The sequence below is a fragment of the Meriones unguiculatus genome, chromosome 1 (assembly GCF_030254825.1).
Source record: "Meriones unguiculatus strain TT.TT164.6M chromosome 1, Bangor_MerUng_6.1, whole genome shotgun sequence".
NCBI classification, from domain to species: Eukaryota; Metazoa; Chordata; class Mammalia; order Rodentia; family Muridae; genus Meriones; species Meriones unguiculatus.
This window is the reverse complement of record NC_083349.1, coordinates 51,588,268-51,613,851: the sequence shown is the minus strand read 5'-3', so window position 1 is coordinate 51,613,851 and position 25,584 is coordinate 51,588,268. Positions and strand designations below refer to the sequence as shown.

Here is a 25,584-nt window from a genome sequence, read left to right as displayed (position 1 = left end):
ATCTCATGAAAGTGTCCCTTCTGTTTCTACAAGTTCAGCAGTCCTTTAGGAAGATTTATCTCAATTAATACATGAAAGAGGCTAAGAAAATAATCAATTGGCTAAAAGTCACCCCCATAATAGGGTTTCAGACTTCAAAATAACTTTTTTAGATAGTAAAATTTAAAAAATCCATCAAATAGAAAAAGGTAGTTTATTCATCTTCAATGTCTCAAAATACTGAAACATCTTATTTCAGTCTACCTACTGTTATTCATTACTCCCATAAAGGATGAAACACTTTTTCTCTTAAAGTATATCTACATTAATTAAATGGTTAGTCTTTAAAAAACAGTTCACTGGGTTTTATTTGCTGTTTTAATGGTCTGAATATAAGGCTGTTTTTATAGACTGCTGGTTTCTAGTTTAATGAGAATATCAACTCAGCAGAGGTTTGTTTTTGCTGTGACTGATGAGCTGTGAAGGAAGAAGGCTGTGCTGATGGAGACTGCGGCCTTCTCAGCCTTCACATTTAGCTTTCTTGCATGCTGGAAGAGAGTCATCATCTGCCTCTGATGGCCGAGGTTTCTTCACTGTACAAATAATTCCAAAAGCAGTTTTTCTAGTTTCTGTAAAAGAAAAATCACATGGAATGGAGATAAGACACAGTTTTACTTATTTGTGATTTTTTTGAGGCAGGCTCTATGTAGCCCAGGCTGGCCCTGACTCCTCACAGTCCAGCCTGCTCTGATCCTCCTGCCTTAGCTAACTAGCATCACCCCATTTCTTTGGCCTATAGCATGGTAAGTAAGAAAACCATAGAGCGCTCTTACAGGAGATGATGCCATTTATGATCATTATTTTTTCCCAACATGCACAAAAAGGAGTAGTTTTAATGTCTAGTTCACTCCTAAGGATTACCTCTTAGGTTAAAGTGCAGAGCAGGGCTTCTCCATTGCTCTCTCCACGACTTCTTATGCTGTCAGAGCAGCCAGAGGCACCAGTCTAGCAACTGCTTTATGTATGGTAAAAGACAGACAGACCGCAAGCTCAGACGCAGGAGTCACTTGTTCAGATCCCACAGAAAAGGCTGTGCTGACCTCATGTTATAGCAGCTGCCATCGCTCTCAGTTGATTATCAACGCACCTCTGAACAACTGTGCAGTGCTGACCAACAATGACCTGCTATACCACAGCCGTCTAACAAATGCTTGTTGAGAGAACACTTAAAAATCAAACTCATGCTTATCAATCCCTTATGTATATTAATCATGAAGGGAAAAAAGATTATTTTGCATGCTTATTACTCTGGCAGCAGAGTGAACTTAAATTTAGTCAGCTTGTCTTAAACACATGTTAATAGGCCAGGCACTGTCATTAGCAGAATAAAAAAATCCCTAACAGTGGTTTTAAACGTTCTAAATGCTGGGATAAGGACACTGAAAAACAGACATATTAAGAGTGAAGGGAAACCGACAGGGAACATATCTGAGACAAGTTGGAGACCTATGACACGGTATGCTCTTAGGATATTGGGGGTGACTCTAGTCAAGACTCCTGGCAGCTGGGGACATGGAGACAGAAGTGGGCACCTCCCAGCCTGGCAGGACTTTCAGTGGAGGGAGGGGCACACCAATTCACCCACAAAACCTTTGACCCCAAATTTACCCTAACTTGAGACCCACCCCATGGGGAGAGCCAACTCCTGACACTATTAATCATACTCTTCTACGCTTGCAGACAGAAGCCTAGCATGAACGTCCTTTGAGAGGCTCCACCCAGAAGTGGATGCAAACAGTTGCTGAGACTCACAGCCAAACATTAGGGGGAGTCTTACAGAGGAGTGGGAGGAAGAGTAGAGGGGTCCAGAGGCGAGAAGAATTCCAGAGGAAGACTAACAGGGTCCATCAGGGCTCACAGAGACTGAAGCGCCAACCAAAGAGCATGTGTGGACTGGACCAAGGCCCATGGCACAAATGTAGCTGATAGGCAGCTTGGTTTTCATGTGGGTGTCCTAGCAAGTGGAGCAGGGGCTGTCTCTGACAAGGACTCTGCTGCCAGCTTGTGGCTCACTTTCTCCTAGCTGGGCTGCCTTGTCTGGCTTCAATGGAAGTGGATGCGCTTAGTCCTGCTGTGAACTGATGTACTGGGGCATGCTGCAACCAGGGATGTGGGGGTGTGGCTCCCCTTTTTTGAGGAGAAAGGGGGTGAAGAAAGGGGAAAGACTGTGGGAGGGTGAGATGGGAAGGAGAGGAAGGAGGAGGTTGCAATTGGGATATAAAATGAATAAAAATAAATTAAAAAAAGGGTGAAGGCACGCAGGAGAATCAACTTCCTGGATGAACTAATGAAGCACACGAAAAGTGACAGTACTAGAAAGGGCACAGTGAGGAGACAAAGGAGGAAAAACAGCCTCTGCAAGGAAGTGTGGGCTGCGCCTCACTGTGGGCCTTACACTTTGTGCAGGCATATAAATCCTACATGTGCAGACCTCATGGAACGAGAAGTCCAGGAATTGGAGGAAACTGTCAGGAACAAAGGGGGCTAATGGTAGGGTAGTGTGGGGAGATGTGCACAAAGGAACCAATATGGGTTAGTGGAGGAGACTATGCCCAACCAACCAAATACCACCAGCACTACCACCACCCCTCCTGGGAAAAACCCACCCAGAAATACGTATCAGTAAATAAATGAACACGTAAACCAAAACAAGAATTCAAGAAATATTCTGAGTTATATGTTTTTGTTACTTTTCTGTTTCTGTAATATCTTGATCAGAGCTATTTAGAGCCAGTTGTGGTGGTGCACATCTGTAATTCCAGCACTCTTGGAGACAGAGGCAGGTGGATCTCTGTCTATAAAGTTACTTTGCAGCCTGGTTTACAAAGTGAGTGCAGGACAGCCAAGGCTATACAGAGAAGCCCTGTCTCAAAAACAAAAAAACAAAAACCAAAACAACAATAACAGAAACCCCAAAACCAAAAATCAAAACCCCAAAGCCCACCAACTTCCAAAAAGAGCAACTTAGCAAATACTGGGTTTATTTCAGCACACAGCTCAAGGGTGGAGTCCATCATGGTGGGGAGCCCAAGGAGACAGAGCCTGCAGCAGCCACACCACATTCCCAACAAGGAAGCACAAGGTTATGAGTGCTGGCGCACAGCTGCGGCTCTCCATTTTAGCTACTCTAAGAGCCATACCGAGGGGACGGCTCCGTCCTCACACACCCTTCCATTCTCAGGGGCTAACAGAACCCCCTCACAGGTGATCCTGCAGCTAGGTGGTTCTGTACCCTTGTCAAACGAACACCACCAATCCCATTTCTGTTTCTGAAACTATTTTTTTTTTTTTTTTTTTTTAAAGCAGGGTGCAAGATCAGAGAAAAGCAAGCAGGAGGGATGTTAAAAGCCTCTGAAAATGTGGGCGGGGGACACTGTGTAGTTTGAAAGAACACATTCAATAATCATTCCTGTAATGCAAACTATATACAATGTACACACTACAGAGAATAAGGCCTAAAGTGAGGGTAGAGAGCAGAGTGTATGGTTACGGTTGGATAAGACAAGAAGACAGCCGTATAGGAACTCTGTAGGAAGGATAATAAAAGCATCTATGTGTCAGTTATTGATGATTACCTGCTCTTTCGTGACCATTCAGATTTTACTATAGGAACATGCTCACCTCCATGGAGAAATACAGCTCGGCAATTTGTTGACACGGCAGCCTTGCCTTCACTTTCAGATAGCCCGAACAGCAGCCCTCTGATAGGGTCATTAAAGATTTCAACCCAGAGTCAGCCAAAGGTATGAGACAACACAAAGAAGACGACAGCTCACTGGTCACTGTGGCAGAGAGACTAATTCTACTAATTCTCAAGCAGTCCTTAGCCCAATGGAAACACGCCTCTGAGAAGTCTGCTTTATCAGACTTCTGCTGCTTAACCTAAAATCCAGAAGCATAAAAAAGCCTATAACCTGTAGCAATGTGCTTCTGAGCTGGCTACTGGTCAGTAAACTCACAACTAAAGGATAAGAAAACATCAGAACTCTAATACTACATTTGATTCAATTTTCTAAGGGAAAATTCTAGTCCAGTGTGATGGTTCAGCAGGTAACAGTGCTGAACCTGCTGCCTGCTGCCAACCCCAATGACTCAAGTTTGATGCCGAGGACCCAGGAGATGGAAGGAGAGAACTGACTCCTGAAAGTTTTCTGATCAACACATGTTCCCCTCCACCTAAAACAAACATAGATTTTTAAAAAGAACACTAAGAGGATACAAGTTCGCCACATCATATGGTCCTCTTATTTCCAATGGCTAAAATAAGAAAAATGAAAAATAAAATGAGATGTTAATAACATTTTAATTATTTACAACAAATACAATACAACTAAATATCCAAAGATAAGTATTTTTCATAAATTAAGATCTCATAGTTGTAATGGGTTTCTAAAAATATAAATAAATCATGTAAAGCATTTTTAACAAGGTAAAGACAAAATATAAAATTACTTTATTCTAATTAATTCACAAATACAAACATGTATAGGTAAAACCTGAAGCTCAGATGAATGGCATACATTTAGCAATTACTACAGACAAATGCAGTTAAAGGCTCAGACAGGCAGTGCATTACACTGCTATTTCAGTTGTTCTAAAAACGCAGTGAAGTTCTGTAACTACGAAGACCAAGTGCTACATGCTATACTTACCCTTTCTGCAGCACTGGACAGAACTACATTCTATAAAACAGAAAGGGGGCAATATTAATCTTAGATAACTAATAAAATAACTGAACGACAGTACGGAACCAATGACCAGCAACTCCCTTTTAACATTTAAGGCTCAAATACCAAGATTTTTTTTTAAAGATAAGGTAAATAATGTGAAAATATAGAAAGCTTTCATGTCATACTTAGGACAGCCAATACAAAAAGCAGAATAAACTTTCTAAACAAATCTTGGTACAGATAAATTAAGTTTAAAAGCTGTAACTTTAATTAACTCTTATACATAAACAACTGTTTTCTATAGGAGTCTTTTCATTGTGACAAACTGCAAATCCCTTATCAAAAATAAAGGCTTTTGGCACATCTTTTCCCTCCTTTCTTACTCCTCCCTCTGCAGTTTTTATAAGACCTTGTGAAGCTCACTGAGAAAGAAGAACTTAGTGTCTTGAGAATTTTCTGCTTAAGGCAAAGGGATCGAGTTGACAGCACCAACACATTACTATGCCGCCAGAGGTGGAAAGCAGCCTTGGCTCTGGAACTATACCTTTCCTCTGCAGATCTGCATCAAATTGAGGGCATTGGAAACTGTGTACCTTCTCATCGTTGCATCTCTGATAGCAGGACCATAGACAAGTTCAAAGCCCAGGCCGCGGTCAATTGCCTTCACCAGAAAAAAAGAGGACAAAGTGTAAGCTGTCAGAGACAAGTAAGTTAACCACTCCCACTGAGGTCTCTCTTCACCTTCCCTCTTCTCCTCTATGCATGTCTCCTGCATGGCAAGGGACTGGCTTACACAAAGACAGACCCACACCTCTGTACCCCAGCCAAAGTGAGAAAAGCAGACAGGAGGCCGTACCTGACTGACAGGGTTTATGCCAGCGATGGGAAGCTAAGTGTGTAAAAAGGAATTACAGGGGCTGAGGACAGCAAAGGCCAAGTGTGGTGTGGAGATGCACAGAGCTACTACTCTGTGAATGGTCCAAGGAAAAGGATGTGCTTCCCACATGCAGGGAAACTGTACGCTAACAGGGAGCCAAGCAGCTTGACCGAAGAATGAAGGAGATGAAGATATGAGGGGCCTGTGAACAAGAGTGGGGAGCTTCACATCTCAGTCATTTCCACACATAGTTGACTAGCACTAACTGCCATGCCTGACTCAACACTATGTAGGAGGAACTGTGCCACTTAGAAAAGAACTGTGGCCAAGACTCACATGTGCCCACCGCACTCTGTGTAAGTAACATTGTTAAAGGCTCATTGCAGCTCAGGAAAAAAAGGCGAAAGAGAGCTGGGCCCTTCAGGATTTTGCCCTGCTTGCCGTAAGGGCTTGGTCTTTTTGATGAAACAATTCTTTCTCACTTAGTGTACTCTCAATGTGTGGGATCCACAGACAGGAAATTCTGCAAAGCACGGGAGAGGGACTGAGATTCACCAGTGCATATTCAGCCCCCCTGGTCAGGGGTTCAGTGTCTGTCGATTCGTAGCAGATATGGTTTAGGCCACCCACTACTCGTCAACAGCTCGGGCTCATGCCCTCATGAGCAAGGAGAGGTTAAGACAAATAGAAATTAAGCAACTTAATTAAGCACAGTGGATGGAAGAGCATGTTCAGAGGGAAGAAAGAACACAAACAGGCTCTGGGCATGGAGCATGTAGAAAAGGCCTGAGGTGGAGAAGAATGAGCAGAAGTCCTGTGGTGGGAACGGAGTCTGAAGAGAGTGGGAAGGACCAGTTTGTAGATCTTAACCACTGGTGACAAGGCTTAACATGTTTCTCCTCATAGCAAGGGGAAACACGTGAGGGGTTTCAGCATGGAGGCAAGAATCAGACAGGAACTTGCCCAACTCACATAGATGATAGTGGCCCACTGAACAAGCAAGGGGGGCCAGCTGGCTCAGCGCAGGCAGGACGGTCTCAGGTTCTGCAGGTGAGGTTCTATGGGCCTCACTGCTCACAGTCCCCAGGGAGTGGACGGACTGACGCTGCAGACCTAAAGTCTTCTAAAGGTATGCACCACAGGCTCCTTCTGTTCCTTCCCTGACATTTCTTTTTCCGTGTTCACCCCCACCTTCTTTCTTTCATTTTGAGCTTTTAGATTTTCCTACATCGCTAGGCTTAACTGGAAATTTATATACTACTTCCCCTCTTTGGACATCTTTTTTCCCCACTTTTAAGCCACTGATTTGTATTCTTTGTAGGAACAGCACTTGCTGCCTCGGTGTTGGCACTATAATTAAACATACACCTCATTTCCTTGCCTAGGGTTTTTTTTTTTTTTTTTTACTTCTTAGAACTGCTATAACAGCTCCTCTTTGTAATCCAAATGCCACACACACACACACACACACAACTATGTTCTGAGTGAATGCACCATAGCTTGTGGAGAAGAGGCCATGGGATAATGCTGTTCTCTATGGACCATCTAGAAACTGAGATGAACTTGGTGAAGGGAATCCACAGATAAATGACAACAGTGCTTTGGTGATTTCAAGTTATCTCCTAATTACACAAAGGTGCCCAACTCGTATTCCCCCACCCTTCTAGCTGCGGAAGTAAATGAGTAAACCACTGGGCAGGAGGAAGAAGACAGGGATGCAGGATGTGAACAATGTGGCACTGGATGATGGCATCCCTAAGTGTTTCTAGGTGAGTGAGCTTAAACTTTTAAACCTGTTTGGGAATCACAGCAAACAAAACTGCCTTTGAGGGAGAGGAATAGAGAGAATAGGAGAGAATTGCCAGCTTAATTTCTTTCACATGTGATTCTGGTCTTGGTACATTAATCAGGTTCACTTTAAAACTACTAGGAAAACTCTTGAGAAAGAAATTAAAGATAAAATGCTATTGAAGGCTGTGAGCATTTCTTTCATAAGACTTTATCATTTTAGATGAATAAAACACAGTCATTACCTGGTCTCCTGCTCATAAGAGCATTTTTATGTAAATTGCTATAAGCTCATCATATGATTGTTCATAATAATGTCTTACAGTGTCTTCCTGATTGGCTTTTGTTCTCATGTCTGAACAGAAGTGCCTGAATAGGCATATGATGAGATTTTTTTTTTTTAACTACGGAGAAATAATAGTCACAACGATGTCACCAAGGGCAGTGTGTGACACTTGGATCAGAAGATATTGGTAATAAAATTCCAAGTACTGAAAATTTATGCTAAGCTTTGGAGAAGGAATAATGGAAACCAAAAGTTGATTCTAGGGCAGCATGCTGACTCAGTGCCTACTCTGAACTTGGGATAGACAGCCTTCCAGCACATCATTTGTTAAGATCTCATCATCTCCTGATTCACTGATCAAACCTGCACAGGAAAACAGGAGTCCTCCCTATGTCTGTTCTCACTGCCTGGCCCCCTGCTGTAATCACTTTCATCTATTCTCACGCATTCCTCTGGTTTCTTCATACAAACATAGGCGACTGGGAATATGTGCCATATTTTCCCTTTTCAAACCTAAAAGGTTGCTTGCTATATTCTTATAGTCTGATTTGAAAGCTTTTCCATGCCAACTTGTAATTTCAATTTCTTTTACAGCTGCCTAGTTCTTACTGTAGAGGTGCAGGTACGGTGTTTAGAAAGCCTTTACTAACAGATGTGGGCTATTTCAGATTGTCAGCAGGATAAACACTAGAGTGGGACAGCTGGGTATTGTTAGCCAAATTGTGTCCCCATCCATAAAAGCTATGCTTCATTCCTAATTCAGTATCTCAGAGTGTAACCTTCACTGGAGATAAGTCAGTGCAGTGTGATGAAATGAGGTGTTCACATTAAAAAGGGTAGGCACCTAATATGACTGGTGTTCTTGTAAGATAGCCAGAAACATACAGGGAAAACACGCTGTTGAAAAAGACAGAGAATGAGCTAGTGTGGTCAACAAATCACCACCAGCCAGGAACACCCACAGAAAGGCTCCCTTTCTGGAGGGAGTACAGGCTGCTCACACCTTGACCTCAGACATGCAGCCATGCTGCACTGTTGCTCGTAAGCCCATGTGTTTGGCACTTGGTCGGTAGGTGGTGGCACTATTTTGGGGGTACAGAACCTTTAGGAGGTAGAACTTTGCTAGAGGAAGTGAGTCACTGGGCTTTAGACTACCCTGCTTCCTGTTCTGCATCTGTAGGTAAGATGTTGCACTGTTGTCACCATGTAGCTGCCTGCTGCCTTGCCTTCCCGACTACGATGGACTGTATCCCCACAAACTGCGAGCCAACACAAATCCTTCCTCCATGGCATTGTGTTTGCTGCCTTTCAACAATAAAAAGTAACTGATACAAACCTTAAGGAAGGAAGAAATGTCTTTAGGGGTATGCTACTGAGAAGAATGTCAGCACATTTTCTTTCAGTTTCCAGGCCATCATGAAGTGAGCACTGTTGTTTTGTTAAAGTATAAATATACATGTGGTATGCATGCATTGTGACAGTTTTTACCATGAGGTACTGACTGTCTCACTTCACACAGCTACATAGTACAATTTGCCGAAAACAAAAACATGGGCACCTGTTTTCAGTTTTCTCTCTTTAATGAAAGTAAATGAATAAATTAATAGGGATTTTCCTGCTTCCTGGCCAGCTCACACTGCAATCTTCTATACCACATGAAGACTAAATTTAATCTTGTGCAGTCTTTCCATCCACACTTCTGTCTAGCTTTTTATTAAGCAACATATGCAAAACGTTCATACCAGAGTTTTTTTTTTTAAAGACAGTGTTAAATATTGCATATCCATCTTGTCAAATTTTTTACTTTTCAGAACTCTTAAACTGAAAATGTGAGAATCATGCCAGAAATATCAAATACTCAACAGCAAATTCTCTGCACTTCTAGAAGGAACTGGCAGGCGGCGGTGTCCTGGTGCCTGTTTACAGGGCCACTCTTATTACCACACTTCCCTCATGCATGTTTCCGACCAACGCGGACAACTACTGACTAATAATAACAAGCATCTTGGCCACACTTCCCAAGATACACACTAAAGTAGATACAATGATTTAATGGTGTATTTCATGAAGGTCTTATAGGCTAGCACTGGGTATTTGGAAAAGAGCTGCTTTCATGGTAAAACATGCTCACAAGAGACTTAATTAGAAACCCTCACTAAAGCAAGTCTCCAGGAATCTGACCACCGTCATGTAACAGCATGGTCTGGTGCTTTGTATTTGATTGTTAATTATTTTGCTCCCCGAGGTCTGCTTGCTCTCTTTTACAAGCAGACCATCGCATACCCCAAGTAATGCTATGTAACCTTGCCTCCAAATAGCCATTTGAGCAATAAAATGCCTACACCTGGGCAGGGCAGACGTGAGGTAGATATAGCCAAGGTTCAAGGGCTTGGAGAGCAGAAGGATCACGGGAAGGGGAGAGACAGGGACAAGAGAGAAGAAGGAAGGGAGGTGCAACGGGCTAGGCGAAAAAGAACCATGTGGCTGGGAGGACATAGCTCTGAGGATCAGCCTGGAGAGATGCAGCCCCAGGTTTAAGGCATATGAAAAACAGAACAGGTGTCTGTGTTCTTTATTGATATGGTAGTGAGTTAAAGAATAACCACCGTAACCATTATATGGCTTAATAATAGATATTAGTAACCAATTTTCCACAGCACTGTCATGTGCTGCAAGGAATTATATGCTGCGCATTGCTCCTTTCCATACTTTGACCGTACGCATCACCATATCCTCCCAGCCAGGACACAGAACCATACATAAGCTTATTCACACAAATTGTCTAGAAAATGGGCTTCCTAGGTTATTACGATGAAAATAGTCCAAAAATTATGCACAGTGGCTATGCTATCTACTCCTAAGATGCAGTTTTGTGGGAAGCACTGGCAGTCTGAGGCTGGTAAAAAGCTGAGTCAAACTTACAAGAAAGAGATTGCTTTTTCAACACAGGAAAAAATAAATACATGAGGCCAACAGGATGGCCATAAACTTAGGTCCTCTGTACCTAACAGTCCCTAAGTACCAAGTGCTAGGAGCTGTTCCCATGTGTGGATCACAGAGGTCTTACCGGTCAGGCAGCAATCAGCTCTGTCCAAAGCTTGTGACTGAAGCTGGATGACCTGACAGCCTTTACTTGATAAGTGAACTGCTGAGTAACAGAGATCCCCAACTGTGATGTATGAGCGGTTGAGAAAGTTCTCTTTATTTAGGAGTGCTGTCACCAACACGGTGGGGCTCAGGTTCAGCAGCAGGCTCAGAAGAGCTGTTCTATCGGTTTCCCACACATACTTTGCACTTTTCAGAAACCATCTTAGTAGTATATGTTTAGGGTTAGAACATAAGTCATGTAACATCTTCCCATACCAAACTGACAATTTACTCCTCTCATTGTTGTCCCTAATACCCAAGATCAAGTAGAAATCCCTTAGGAGAAAAGGGAGGCAAAAAGTGAGAAAGATGTAATTCTTCAATGGGTAAAGAATAAGGGAATTGTCTACTTTGAAAACAATATTTGACTCTGTTTTTCTCAGGCTGCCAGGAAGATGGCAGACATTCAGACTGAGCATGCTTACCAAGAGCAGCCTAAAATCTTTCAAAACAAGAAGCATGTTTTGCTGGGAGAAAATAGCAAGGAAAAACTCCCACAGTACTACAAAAACATCGGTATAGGCTTCAAGATGCCCAAAGAGGCCATCGAGGGCACCTACATAGACAAGAAATGCCCCTTCACTGGTAATGTCTCCATCCGAGGGCGGATCCTGTCTGGAGTGGTGACCAAGATGAAGATGCAGAGGACCACTCTCATCTGCCAGGATTAACTCCATTACATCCGGAAGTACAACTGCTTTGAGAAGCACCCAAGAACATGTCTGTGCACCTGTTTCCCCATTTCAGGGATGCACAGATAGGCGACATTGTCACCGTGGGAGAGGGCAGACCTTTGAGCAAGATCATGCAATTGAACACGCTCAAAGTCACCAAGGCTGCTGGCACCAAGAAGCACTTTCAGAAGTTCTGAGGAGACTCTGCCCTTCTCCTTAGAACAAATACAAGTAATTTTCCATCTTAAAAACAAAACAAAACAAAAAAGAAAAAAATATTTGAATCCTGAATAAGTTTAACATGGGATCTGGAATGCTTGCTAAATCTTTTTTCTTGGGTAATGCTTTTTACTAACATAACTGAGTTCTAGAGGTTACTACGCCAAACAATATTCCTAGGTTCTGGCTAGATTCTTTATGTATGTGTGTATGTATGTGTGTGTGTGTGGTGTGTTTGGAAGTGAGGCTTAGAGGGCAATATGGCAGATGGAAGATGAAAGGTATAGTAAAAAGAGAAAATTATATAGTAGGGTAATGAGAAAAAGTATGTCAAGAGGGAAAAAAAGATTCTGAACACATGGCTACCCTGTTGTACGGGTTCCTATAGGAGCTAGCATACCGTAACTTCGTTTTCCACTCCCTGGTGAGGTCACACCATTTCCTTTTGTATCTCAACTTTCTGCTGTCTCAAGGACTCTTGGTGTCTTTACTTTTCTTTTCCATCTTAATATCAATGTTTTAAGTATCTATCATTATTAAGTATCAACTTGACAAATATTCTTCATAAATTTAAGTTCCTAAGCCTTTCAAAACTCATCTTGATAGTTAATTGAACCCTTTCTTGTTTTTTTGGGACAAGGTCTCACTGTTGCTGCTGCTGGTCTTGGACCTCTGGCTCAAGTTCCTCAAGTAGTTTGGAGTACCGACACAATCAGCTCAGATATTTTCCTTTGTGCAGTCTGCAGATCCAAGTATCTACAGATCCAAGTTCAGAACAGAAAGAGATGCACTTACCACATTAATAGGGGGTCTCTTGAAGTAAAATGGTAATTTCTCTGTTACAGTTATACAGACTAAATCCACATCTAAATGTGTACAAGCAACCTGCCAAGGAGAAAAAGTAGATTAATAGGAGACTGGCCCTCACTGGAATGAGAGACTCGGTCATGCTCAACATGCAGAAACACAAATAGTATGGCTTACTCCATAGGTGTCATGATGGTTGTCTAAACTGCGAGAAACCAATTACAGGCCAGTTGTTTACTAGTCTTCAGGCTTGGCTTGGATGGCTTAATTCTCAAAAGCCAGGGCCTGAAGGCCTTCTAACTCATAAAGGTTTTTATATATGACTATTTGGTGATTTAGGATCAGTATGTAGATAGGACTTTGAATTATTCCAGAAAGCAGAAGTTAACTGTTCTGAAATCCAAAAAATTAAAAAGCCAAAATGAATTCATTTTTACCATAAGGCATTTACTGAACACCTTTCTGCCAGGAATTGTCCAGGCTTGTAGTTCCAACCAGATTATACTGTGGATAAGAAATGGTATGTAACAGAAACAGTTCAACAAAGGCTTACAGCAGGGCTGAGAGAATTCAAATGAGAATGCATTCATTTTTAGCATCGTTTGTTGACCAATTCTCTGTACTTACCTCTTAAAAGAGTTTTGAAAGTACTTGTATAAACCACATAAAAAAATAAATGAAAACATATAAAGCAACCAGGATAAACAGAAGAATTAGGGAGGAAGGTAAAACTGTGGGAAGATTATAGAGTGCAAGACAGAAGATACTGCCAGGAGAGGCCTAGATGCAATACCCCCTCCTGGCCTCCATGGGCATTAGGCAAATGTGATACAAATGCTCACATGCAGGCAAACATTTATACACATAAGAAAAATAAATAAAACCCACCCCTACTGAGAGTGCTGATGTATGCTGCCTTCATGAGCAAACTTGGTAAGCCAATGTATAGCATGAACATGGGAGGAAAGGGGGAAACAAAGTATTGGCAATACTTGTAGGATGGGCACAGTTCTTTAGCAGTGACAGATGTCACACTGTACCCTCAGAATGCCAGCTTCAGTCATTTTGGCCCCAGCCCGATGGTGACCAGAGACCATTTGGCCTGAAGACCGTCACATAGTAAGCCTGGGGAAACTACGTTGTTCTGGCAGAAACACTTGGCCCCATCTCAACTGTCCAACTCACAAAAGAGCACCTGAGACTTTGCTAAGAATGAGGAAAGCTCTCAAGAGGAACTGAGCTGAGTTCAGCGCCTGCTTATTTTTTGTAACACCAACATTTTACTTCATGTTGTTGAGGATCCGACCAGGATCTTGACAATGCCAAGTGCCCTACCACTGAACCACAGCCCTGGTAACCACTGAAAATTCATATGTTCGGACCAGCACTATTACCTATAGAGACATATTTTATAGAGACTCTAGAAGTATATTCTATCACTATAAATTCCACATAGGTTGCAGATCTACATTGGTTGAAGGACACACACACTAAGGACCTTTCAGCTTCAGCCACAGAGGATAGCTTCACTTGGCTCCTCTGACATCTTGAATTTAAAATGTTTCAAATTGAATTTACCTGCTGATTTAACTTTTCACCAATCCAAATGTTCAACTGGTTCATTCAAAGAACTACATGACGCATATGCCCATGCTCAGAGCACTGGGGAGGCTTAATCCAATATTCCCCAAATCATTAAAATGATTGAGGTATGTCTAAAACACTTTGGAGCTAAGTATCTCCCTTTTCTCTGGAAACTGGTGGACTGTGTGTGAATTTACTTAGCCATCTTTAATCTTTTTTTGGGAGGGGACAGAAACATCTATGATGGTTTAAGAAGTTCGTCCCCATAAAAATGGACAAACACATGCATATTTTGAGCATAGGACTGCTACCGCTTCACCCTGAATGTCTTTCACTGCTGAAAGACATTATATATATACCTAAAAACTACCACAGGTGGGGCTGGAGAGGCTGTATTTCCAGTGATTCATTTTACTAAGACCTAATAATCTGCAGTTAATAATTATCCCAAGTAAATCTGAAGCTGAAAGACTCAGACCATCTCCTGAGAATGCTGCCTTGAAAGATGTGTGAAGACCTTCTACAACAGTGCCCTGCAAAGGCAAGGTTTAAAAGACTTTGGGGGCAGAACAAACCAGAACATTTAAAAAATACCTTCATTCATTCATTCATTCATTCATTCATTTATTTATGTATATTGGCACTTTGCCTGCATGAACATCTGCACACCAGAAGACAGCATCAGACAGCTATCTTCTGTGAGCTGCTATTTGGATTCTGGGAATTGAACTCAGGACCTTCAGAAGAGCAATGAGTACTCTTAATCACTGAGCCACTTCTCCGGCCCAAACCAGAACTTTTTAAAGCTACTTCTTTGCCAGTGGTGGTGGTTGTCTTAGAATTCACTATGTGAATAGGCTGGTCTCAAATACAGAGATCCACCTGACCCCGCCTCCAAAACACTGGTGATGGAGTGCTGATAGTAAGGGCCTGTGCCACCACACCTGGTCCACAGGGGTCTCTGGTGACTAACTACTTGTGTAATCATTCCTTAATCTATCACTAAATACTTGAGAATTAATATAATCATGCATTTCATAAAAGCAGCCACCAAAACAGGGTGATGTGGTGTGTGTACACAGGCATTCTGGATAGGCTCCGGTTCTGTTTCCCTCTGGTAACATAATTAGCGGCTTATGCCGAGCACAGAGGCACTGCACCAGTCGCTTACTCAATGGCTCCCTCTACTGGATAAACGTAGGGAAAAAGATCTGTATACAGTTTTACAACAAATTTTGCTTAAAAAAATGATCTGTCCTGAAAACATACATATAAGTAACATTGTATGGACTCAACAATTTCTACTTAGAAACATATATACATGCAATAGAAATTAATAAAAAAATAGGCCACAGATTTGAAAGAAAGCAGAGAGGAAATATGGGAAGGTTTGGAGGGAGGCAGAACTCTGTGAGTTTAAGGCCAGCCTGGTTAACAAAGTGAGTCTGGGACAGCCAAGGAAAGCCTGTCCTGAAAATCACACAGGCATATTGGTGTATGATTGATTCTGAGGAATTTCAGAAAGATGAAGGACTGACACTCACACTGGCATATGGGTTACATCTCAGAGCCTGCAAAGGAGGAAGCTGGACCAGAGAGGAGCTTGCCCTTTTCTTCTATTGTAGGCAGGAATGGATAAGGCCAGAAACTGAATGGAAAGATAAATTTACCAAGAAGAAATTTCACATGAACAAAGCACAGAGAAAGAAACAGGTGAAAAGTCATGAGTTACTTCACACTGAATTCAGCAAATGTCCACCAGTGTGACTCAACCAAACGAACCAACATGCCCCTTCAATATGCCCCTTGACAGTTCTCAGCTTGTAGATCGGGACCCCTAGGGGTGTTGAACAGCCCTTTCACAGGGGTCACATATCAGATATCCTGCCTATCAGATATTCACAGTACATTCAGAATGGTAGCGAAAGCACAGCTATGAAGTAGCAACGCAAATCATTTTATGGTTAGGCGTCACCACAACATGAGGAACTGTACCAATGGGTCAAAGCATTGGGGAAGTGAGAACCCAGGCAGGGGGTGGGTGGTGATGGTGGTGTCTTGAATTGTTTAAGAATGGAGAAACTGAGCTTAGCACCAGCAATCAAGTACACACATATGCATTTCTCCCTGCTCTGGACTATAGATGTTATCAGCAGCTGTTGGAAATTCCTGCTTTGACTTACCCATAATGACAGACAGTAACTAATCAGGTTTCCCCTGTTGCTTTTTATCTGGTTATTTTATCACAACAACAGAAATGAAAGCAGAACTGGGAGGAACAGGACACCTGGTATAACAAGAGACTTACATAATAAGGAAACACTATTCTCTTTTTCACCTGTCACTTACATGAAAAAGTTTTTCTGTCTTCGGAAACACTGCAACAATATCATACAGCCGGACCCTAGAAGAAGTTGCTCTCTGTAAGACAAAATGCATGGTATCACACAGTAATAAAATATATAAGCAGATGCTGGTTATCTAGCAATACTCAGCAGCCTCAAACGAATCCTCCTGCCTCAGCCTCCTGAGTGCTGGGTTATCAGGTACTATATCTGGCTTCAAGTCCCTGTGTTTCAAAAGCTGACACAGGAAATCGTAAACTTAAATGTCATTGGTCATGGCTGGATTTCTGTGATTCAACAAAGGTCCTTTTAAACCCAGACCTGAAGCCAAGCAGAGAAATGCTAGATTCCCTGTTTTGTAGACTAGAACAAGAATACATGCAGAGATGACCCGTCAACCCAGGCACATGTGCATGAACTAACCTCTGGAAGCTATCAGCCTGCCGGTGTGTGTGGGAAAGGAAACATGGAGACAGCTAATGCCCAGGTTCTTGGGTTCAGAACAAAAATGTAACTTACTTTTTATTTTACAGAGCCCACAGTCAAGGGACTCTGAGTCTAGGCAGACATTGGGACTTGACAGAGACCTTGGATATTTTTAAGGAGTTTGAACTTTGAAAGAGACTCTGGTCATTTTCAAGAGACTGAACTTTATTTATTTTAGTTTTTTGCGACAGGTTTTCTCTGTGTAGCCCTGACTGTCCTGGAACTCGCTCTGTAGAACAGGCTAGTCAAGAACTCTGAGATCTACCTGCCTCTGCCTCCTGAGTGTTGGGATTTAAGGTTTGTGCCAACATAGTCTGGAGAGACTAAACTTGAATTTTTGAAGATTATGGGACTTCTAAAAGTTAGAATGCCTTTTATTCTGATATTATTACATATATGAGATATCAGGATGAATGAGAAAGCAAAGGTTATGACTTAATAGTGTTGTGTTTGTGTGTCAAGCTGACAAGAGTTCAATTATGCTGGCTAATTTTATGTTAGCTTGACAGCTAGAGGCATTTGGGAAGAAGGACTCTCAACTGAGAAAATGCCCCCATCAGACTGGCCTCCAGGAAAGCCTGTGGTGCATTTTCTTGAATGACGATTGATGTAATTGTCAATTATCCTAATTATGGCAGTGCCAATAATAGGATCACCATCTTGGTGCTATAAGAAAGCAGATTGAACAAGTCATGAGGAGCAAGACAGTAAGTAGCATTCCTCCATGTCTCTGCGCCAGTTCGTCCCTTCAGGTTTCTGCCTCGAGTTCCTGCCCTGGCTGACTTTAATGAAATGATGGACCATGATGTAGAACTGTAAGCTGAAATACATACCTTCCTCCCGAAGTTGCTTTTGGTCCTGGTGCTTTATCACAAGAGAAACACCAAGACAGCCCTCAGTGGAATTAGTTTAGGTTTTGTTTGTTTGTTTGTTTTTTTCCTAGCTAGATGAGGCTGTTTCACATATTGTGGGTAATTCACTGACTGTGACATTCATTTCACAATGAAAACACTGCTCAATATAAACTAAAATGCCAGATGTAAGAAAATACTTTTGGCTAGGATGGGAGAATGCATCAATAAAAACAGTTACTGCTTAACAGGAAAACCTCAAACCCGATACTGTACACGAGAATGGAAAAATACATTTAAAATGGACAATCTCTGAATGCTGGAATAACGTATGATATTTCCCCATCTCCTAGCAACTTCTAACTTTTTGGAGGAGACACATTACATTGTGTGGCTTCTATGCACAGGGGAAGCAGGCAGGTGTCATGAATTTCACGGATACAGTGGATGAAAGAATGGAGTGGGAAGAAATATGACAGATTTTGTTATAATGAAAGAAAATCCCAACTCATTGGATTTTACCAATGATGACTCAGGAGCCAGACACTGGAGTGAAAACTTGCTAAGAAAGCACTCAGCTGACCTTCCTACTCAGCTCATGTCCCAAAGGAAAAAGAAAAAACCAAAACTCCCAAAGCTAAAAGCTTGCTGGCTCAATTGATGGCATGGGAAGAAAAGGCCAAAAGCTACAAGCCAAAAAGCTCCTCCTCCTTCTCCATGCTGTCTTAAATACTCTTTTCTCAAAGTCCCTCCTTTCTCCTTGATCCCTGTCAGCTGGTTTCTTGCTCTGCCTTTTGACCTGGGGTTAACTCTTATTAAATCTGGTGTACAGAAACCTCTTGGATTAAAGGTGTGTGTTAAGGCTGAACCAAGAAGAAACAGGTTTTTACAGTTCACAATCTCAGGGTTCACAATGGGATCAAATATTCTGCAACAGACAATATTAACATTAGTTAGTATAGTTTAGAAGGCAAATGGAGAAAAATAAACTCACCAAGACATTACAGTGAGACGGATCTGTAACTATAATTGTCAATCTAGTTAAAATTTTAATTGGTCTTGATTTTCCCTGTGAAAAAACAAACAAACATTATTAAAAAGATAAAACATAACTGATTCATTGGCTTTTTACCAGTGGAAAATAGTAAAAGCTACAAAGGACAGTAAAAATCAACAACACATACTAGTCCTGTCGTTGAAGAAAACACTATGTACAAACTGGATAAGATAACGTAACAGCTGTAGGACTTCAGGAAGGAAAGGTATCAAACAAGTACAGATGGACAGAAAGAAGCTGATGAGGTGGTGATCCCTGATGGGAAGGTGAAACCGGCCGAAGAAGGCAGGCTGAATTTGAGAATACCACAAAAGGTGGGCACGACTGAATTACATGAATAGAGACTACACTTAAACAGTAAACTGCCTACCTGTACAATTGGTAGAGTTGTGAAGAGTTCAGAAACTGCTACTGGTTTTTCAATTTCCTACAACAAAGGAAAAGCAGCCACTCTGGTTACATGCTAATGAATGAAGCACAACAAAACATTTTAAGGCCATTACAGAAAAAAAAAAAAAAAAAAATCAAAAAAGCTACTTTCTGGTATTCAAATGTACTAAATAGCTTTTTTCTTTCTTTTTTAAGGAAAGAAACTAAAGAGCAGAGAATATCAGAGGATAAGAATAAAGGCCTGGCTGTGGTGACACACGCCTTTAATCTCAGCACTCACAGGCAGAGGCAGGTGGATCTCTGAGTTCAAGGCCAGCCTGGTCTATATTGTGAGTTTCAGGACAGCCAGAGCTATGTAGTGAGATCCTGTCTTGATAAAACAAAAAAAACAAAGGAAAAAAAAAAAGACTTCCCAAACCCCCCAAAACAAACAAACAAATAAAACCATGCAAAACTAAAACCAAACCAAACAAAAAAATCTCCAAAAACAAAGCAAAATTTAAAGACAGAAATGACCTATATATAGTTGTTTGCCTAAAAAGAAACTATATATTTGATTGTCTATTAAAGAGAGATCAGTCAACCAGTTAATGAGACCAAGGCAACAAAGTAAACAAGATGCTGTAGTTACAGTTCATTTAACAGCAAAGTACTTTTAAACATCTTTAAAAGTAACTTCCTTAATAAAAATTCAACTTTAGGAATCCTTATGCTGGATTAGAGTTTTTCACAAACAAAACAAAACAAAAATCATTTGTATGAATACATACCAATTCAATTGCTGAAGGAAAATAATAAGCATAGGGTGCATTTTTAATAAGTACAGTTGAGGGGTGGGAATGAAGCTCAGTCTGCAGAGCACTTTCTAAAACGCAGAAGGCCTTGGCTATGGGCCTGCAATCTCAGCATTTGGAAGGCAGAGGCAGGAGGTCATCCCCGGCAACATACACAGTGAGTTCCAGGCTAGACTGGGACATATAAGATACTGTCTCACAAAAGAAACATGCTTATGATGACTGCCAATTTGGCTGACTTTGGAAAGGACCATGGAAACACATCTCTGTGTGTTTCCATTAACCCAGAAGGGAAGACCCACGCTGAATGTGAGCTGTGCTATTTCCTGGGTTGGGGTCCTGAGCGAACTAACTAAAGAGAAGGTGAGCTGAGCCCCAGTATTCATCTCTTCCTGCTTCCCAACAGAAGAGGACGGTGGCCAGTCCCTTCATGCCCCTGCTGCACTGTACCCCCATAGAATAAGCAAAACAAACTCCTCCTTCTTAAGTTGCTTTTGTCAGGTATGTGGTCAGAGCAACAAGAAAAGCACCTAATATAATACTTGCTTCTAGTCCCATATTCCCAACAGACACAAATATTTACAAATACTTATATTTATTAATTATTTAGCCCCAGAAAGCCCATTTTACCTGTTTCTTTTCCTTGAAGTCAACAATATGATTGATGGCAACAACTGAATATCCCACTGAAAAGAAAAACAGATTATTTTAGAAATAGTTTTCTGTTTGTCATGAGCATCCCGATCTTAGATTCAAGAGTATGAGATGAGGCTAGGGATGTTGCTTAGCATACAGAGTGCTCACTCAGGGTCCAGCCCCCAGATCTGGAAAATAAAGGGGTGGGGCAGAGGGCAGATCTGAGCTCCACTGTTTATTGTTACTTAATGTCAGGTTTCAGGTTCTTCATCTGCCAAGTGATGTTAATAGCAGAGGGCACTTTCAAGTGGCATGAAAACTAGGTGAAACAGCACTTGCATTTCAGAAGAGTGCCAGGCACATATTTAGGCTGTGATTTATGTTAACACAATGCTAAAAACTGTGCTTCTGCTCTCCAAACAACATTCCTGGGATTTCCTGTCCCTTTGTTCATTTTTATTCCATCAAGTTTTTATGTATTTCTGTCACCTTGACTAGCATTCATTTCTTCTGCAATGCCCTTTCTATATATCCTCCCTTTCCTACGATGAAATGGAGTGATGACTCCCTCACACCTCTTTTGAGGTACTTGTCAACAAGAGACAAGGAAAGCTAGACGTTTGCCTTACCATCACAACACTTAGTACTACTTGGACACTTGCCTTGTCCCCAATACATTTAAATCACGACTCTTTAAGTTGTCTAAATACCGACAGGATAGGGTGTTAATATTAGATAATTTATGGTAGTTCCTTCCTCCTATCAGCCCAGGAACTCCCTACTTTCCTTTTTCTCGAAGGAATCTGAGCATCCATAATTTGGCAGGCCTTATTGCCAGTGGAGAGCACATATGATCAATGCTCACCCTCAAGGAACTCAATGATGCTTGAGAGAAACAAGGTAACACTCTTCCCATTCTTTAAGCTTCCACAGCAGTTCCTGACTGTGACCCAGCTTTCCGTATTTGACAGATGTGTGAGTAAAAAAGGACTGATCCTAATGCACCGGATTAGGGAACTGTACACCTGGAGTCCAGTCCCGGTTTCTACCATTCAGCAGCTCGCAGGCTCTGTGCCTCGACCCCTTGGACTCTTTTTTTCTCCCTCTGCATGAATGACTAGGCAAGACCGAGCAACAACCGCTTTCTCAAGAGCCGCGGAGTTTCCTACACTGGGGATCAGGACCAACACTCAGCTATCACACATCAGGCTGACCCCACCAAAGAACGGAATGGCGCCTGAAAAAATTAGCGGGCAAAGCTGGATGGTATGGGGAACAGCGAGGGGCAGGGCCCGCGGCGCGAAGCCAGTGGACTCACAGTGAGCAGCAGTCTCCACGAGTCCGCGCAGAGCCTTCAGGTCCGAGCCCGCTCTTAAGTCCAAATCGGCGAACGCCGCCATGCTGATGTCCCAGGAACACCCGCGCGCCGGTCTGCGTAACCGTGTTGACCCTTGGGCATGTTGGGAGTTGTAGGCTGTTGCTTCGTCATTCTGGGGTTTGTAGTTTCCCCTTCTCAGTCGTCTAGTCACTGCATACTTTCCTATCCCTTAGAAACCGGGCAAAGTTAATGTGCTCGAACCTACATCCTCATTTATTCGTAATTTGAACGAGAATGTTTTGTACCCACTGATGGGGGCTCAAATCTCCCATGATCTTACCATACAGCAAGGCAGAAAGTGATTTATTTAAAAGGCATCTATAGAGTATACTGAGATCAAGCAGATGTTTAAAGAGCTGGGAGAGCCTGGCGTTGTGCTGCATACCTTTTATCCCAGCCCTTGGGAGGCTGAGGCAACTCTGAGAGTTTGAGGCTATCCTGATCTACACAGTGAGTTCCAGGCCAGTCTGAGATACAATCTCAAAAGTAGATGAGCTGAGAGAGGGGAAGTTGTTTTTCTCTCCTGTTTCCACAGTCCATTCCGTTGTTTGAAAATGAACTTAAAGGCTTCTTTGAGGCACTTGCTCTGGGGCTAAGATTATCTAAGCGCTTTGGGCTAAGACAATCTGTGACAGCCATCATCTACAACCACAAGATGGCAGAAAGCTCTCAAAGATGACCGCTTAGCGCCAACATTCCATTAGCCAGAGGTTTGATGGGGAGGAGCAAAAATGAAAACATTTTTTTTTTCCTGAGAAATATACAAACATGTTTCTACTTTAAAAATTAACCCTTGAATATTGACAGATGAACTCTTTAACAATATAAAACGACAGCATGATTTTCAATCTATTTAATGCAGAGGGTCAGTCCTTTACCCATCTCCATTCAGTGTTTAGTTGGCCAGCAAGTGAATCCTTTCTGCATTACCAATAAGCAGCTCCAGCCTCGTGCAACTCAATAGGACATCCGTATTGCTGGGTTCTCAAATGAGAAGAGCTTGTCAATTAGGACAATACCAAAGTGTTGAAAAGGTTTAGAAGCATTTTCAATTTCTGAACTGATCACAAACAATATGGGGTCTCCCCCTTCTGACCACACTAATGTGCCAAATAGTGATTGGCACATCTTACCAATTCTGAAATTATTATTATTATTATTATTAGTCCAGGGTGGGCTTGAATTCACAATCTTTTTGCCTTAGTATCCTAGGATTACAGTTGTGTCCTGCCACAACTATCTTTGATCAATTTTTATAAAAAATATTTGGCTGTTTCTAACACTTGGTATTTCCCCCGACTAAAACAATAAGAAAATAACTTCTGCAACTAGAGCAAGGCCCTCCAACACAAACCGCTTGCTTTTTATCAGAGCATCCACTGCTAACTTTTGTAGGACTAGAAAGGCATCTTCGTACATGGTCATAGAATCTTGATTGGTCAAGTAGTATGGCCACTGTGTAGTGGACCTAGTTAAGACAGATCTTTAATTATTTGATGCTAAGATCAGACTGAAGAGGACATATTTCTTTAAGAGTCAGAGTGATGCTGCCGTAGACTTTCACCTTTTAGATTCCCTTTGCTCAATACCCTGAACTTAGGTGAGGAGGAAGTGAAAGGATGAGAAATAAAACAAGCAGATAGAAACCATTGAGCACTGTACTGGAGGAGACCATCTGTTGAGCACTTCTGTGTGTATCTTATAATTTTCAAAGCAATTAAGTATTATTTTATAAGATCAACACCCACCTTTTTTTTTTTAACATTTGAGCAACTGAAAGACTTAGGCAATATCATGGTGGATTGAAGCAATTTCGCCCTGTTGTTGCCTAGTATACTGTCTTCTGAGAAAAGCAAGCAGAGAGGACAGTTTTGGATGGCAGGTGAAAGAGAGAAGAGGAAAAGAAGGAAGGCAAATGAAGGAAGGAGAGAAGAATCAGGGGCTGGGAAGGAAACAAAAGGAGGTGGGAAAGGAGGCAGGAGTGAGAAGAGAGAAAAGGGTGGGATAGGGAAATAAATAGGGGGAGGGAGGTTGAATGTTGGCCTGAATGGGTGGCAGAGACCTCAATAATGCAAAGTCTGAAGAACACAACAGTATGCTTGCTGGTTTCATTCTCACAAGTTAGTGGGTGGTGGTGGTGGTCCCTGTTATCCGGGGCTCTAGGAGAATTGCTACTAAATCACTTCTCTTCCATAGAGGAACTTGGCTTCTGATCCAAAAGAAACTGGGGACAAATGGCTGTGGTGCCAAAGGACATGTTGGCATCCAGGCTTTCCCAACATCTCATGTACCTGTTACAGAATCCATGCTGGCAGGCATGTGGCTCCTCTCCTCTCTTTTGACCCTGCCCCATACCCTAAACTTTTCCAGCTCATGGGCTTCCCTGTGATAGTGAATAACACGTTCAAAATTTGAACACTATGGTATTTAAGGAATCCATGAGAAAAATCGGTCCAGCTTGTAAGCCACTACTAGTTTGTGAAATGTATCTTGTCAGCAAACCTGCGCAAGATAGATGACTTCCCAGAATGAGCAGTTGGGCTAATCTTAAGAAACTGCCTATCCTTGTAAATTTTACTGCCTCTATTGTTCTTGCAGGACAATGGGTCCCGGGGACTAAATCCCAGTTTTGCTTACGTAAAAAGAGTTTGCTTGCTGTAGATAACTGAGGCATCTACATGATGTCTATTGTAAAAGTTAGGCACCTCAGGATGTGAGATAGTTTGACAGCCCTAAAGTTGTAACTTTGGAACTTCACGGTTTCTTCTTTTAGAAGCCCAGGATGAAGATGGCTAGGTGATGAACAGTGAGAATCCCAACTCTCAGGTGCAGACCTGGTACCAGTCTTTAATAAAGCATCTTATTTGTTAAAATTATTCATGGTCATGATGAAGCTCTGAGCAACCCCAGACCCACAACATCCTTCCCACAGCTTCTTGTTCCTATATAACCCTACCATTTTGGCCCTCAGTCTCTTTGCCTTCTTGGTCCTCTTCTGCCCCTCTCTCTTGGCCCTCTCTCCTCTTTGCTCTTTTCCTCTCACTCCACCCCCAATTTCTTCTCACATGGCTCACTTCAGTTTTCTGGCTATGTTTCATCTACTACCATTTCTCCCTGCTATGGACTCTTCCATACGCCACTGACAGTACTTTCCCTCACATCTACAACAAAAACCTTCTCTTCAGCCATATCTCGGAGGGGTCATGTCCTCACTTTACACATTTAGAAGATGGGTTTTTGCACCCAAAGCAGCCTTTGAGCTCCTCTCAGTGTCTCCAAAGATTTCAAAATTTGGGGGTGGGGATAGGAAGGAAATATTGGGAAGTTCCAACAGAGCCATCATGTGATGCCAGGATCTACTTTTGAGGTTCATAGTTTCATTAATAAAAAAATTTAAGAAAAGATACATGAGTCTGGAGGACAAAGACTGACTCAAACAGAAACTCAGGACAATTTATTAATTTAAAAGGAAAATCCCAAGAAAGGCAAACTGTAAATTATCACAGTTGCGTAAAATAAAGAGGAGAATAGAAAAGAACAAAAGCGACATTGCATG

General features: G+C 42.0%; 1 protein-coding gene and 1 pseudogene across 1 annotated transcript; one reads left to right on the top strand and one right to left on the bottom strand.

Moving 5' to 3' along the window:
* Nucleotides 1-329: 329 nt before the first annotated feature.
* Nucleotides 330-22,100, bottom strand: Rpp30 (ribonuclease P/MRP subunit p30). The gene is made up of 11 exons (XM_021631289.2): nucleotides 21,969-22,100; nucleotides 20,645-20,700; nucleotides 19,201-19,257; nucleotides 18,768-18,842; nucleotides 16,441-16,512; nucleotides 12,496-12,585; nucleotides 5,254-5,370; nucleotides 4,692-4,721; nucleotides 4,259-4,296; nucleotides 3,661-3,740; nucleotides 330-608 (listed from the first exon to the last, which is right to left on the bottom strand). The coding sequence occupies exons 1-11, from the start codon at nucleotides 22,048-22,050 to the stop codon at nucleotides 499-501; spliced, it is 807 nt and encodes a 268-aa protein (XP_021486964.1). The 5' UTR covers nucleotides 22,051-22,100; the 3' UTR covers nucleotides 330-498.
* On the top strand, nucleotides 11,203-11,678 carry LOC110545288 (small ribosomal subunit protein uS17-like; annotated as a pseudogene).
* Nucleotides 22,101-25,584: the final 3,484 nt, after the last annotated feature.

Coding starts and splice junctions, on each gene's coding strand:
- Rpp30 (XM_021631289.2), bottom strand. CDS start 22,050: ATGGCGGCGTTCGCCGATTTGGACTTAAGAGCGGGCTCGGACCTGAAG. Junction 5,371..12,495: donor AGAGACCCCCTATTAATGTG/GTAAGTGCATCT, acceptor TTTCTGGTGAAG/GCAATTGACCGCGGCCTGGG. Junction 4,722..5,253: donor TGCAGATCTGCAGAGGAAAG/GTATAGTTCCAG, acceptor TCTGTTTTATAG/AATGTAGTTCTGTCCAGTGC.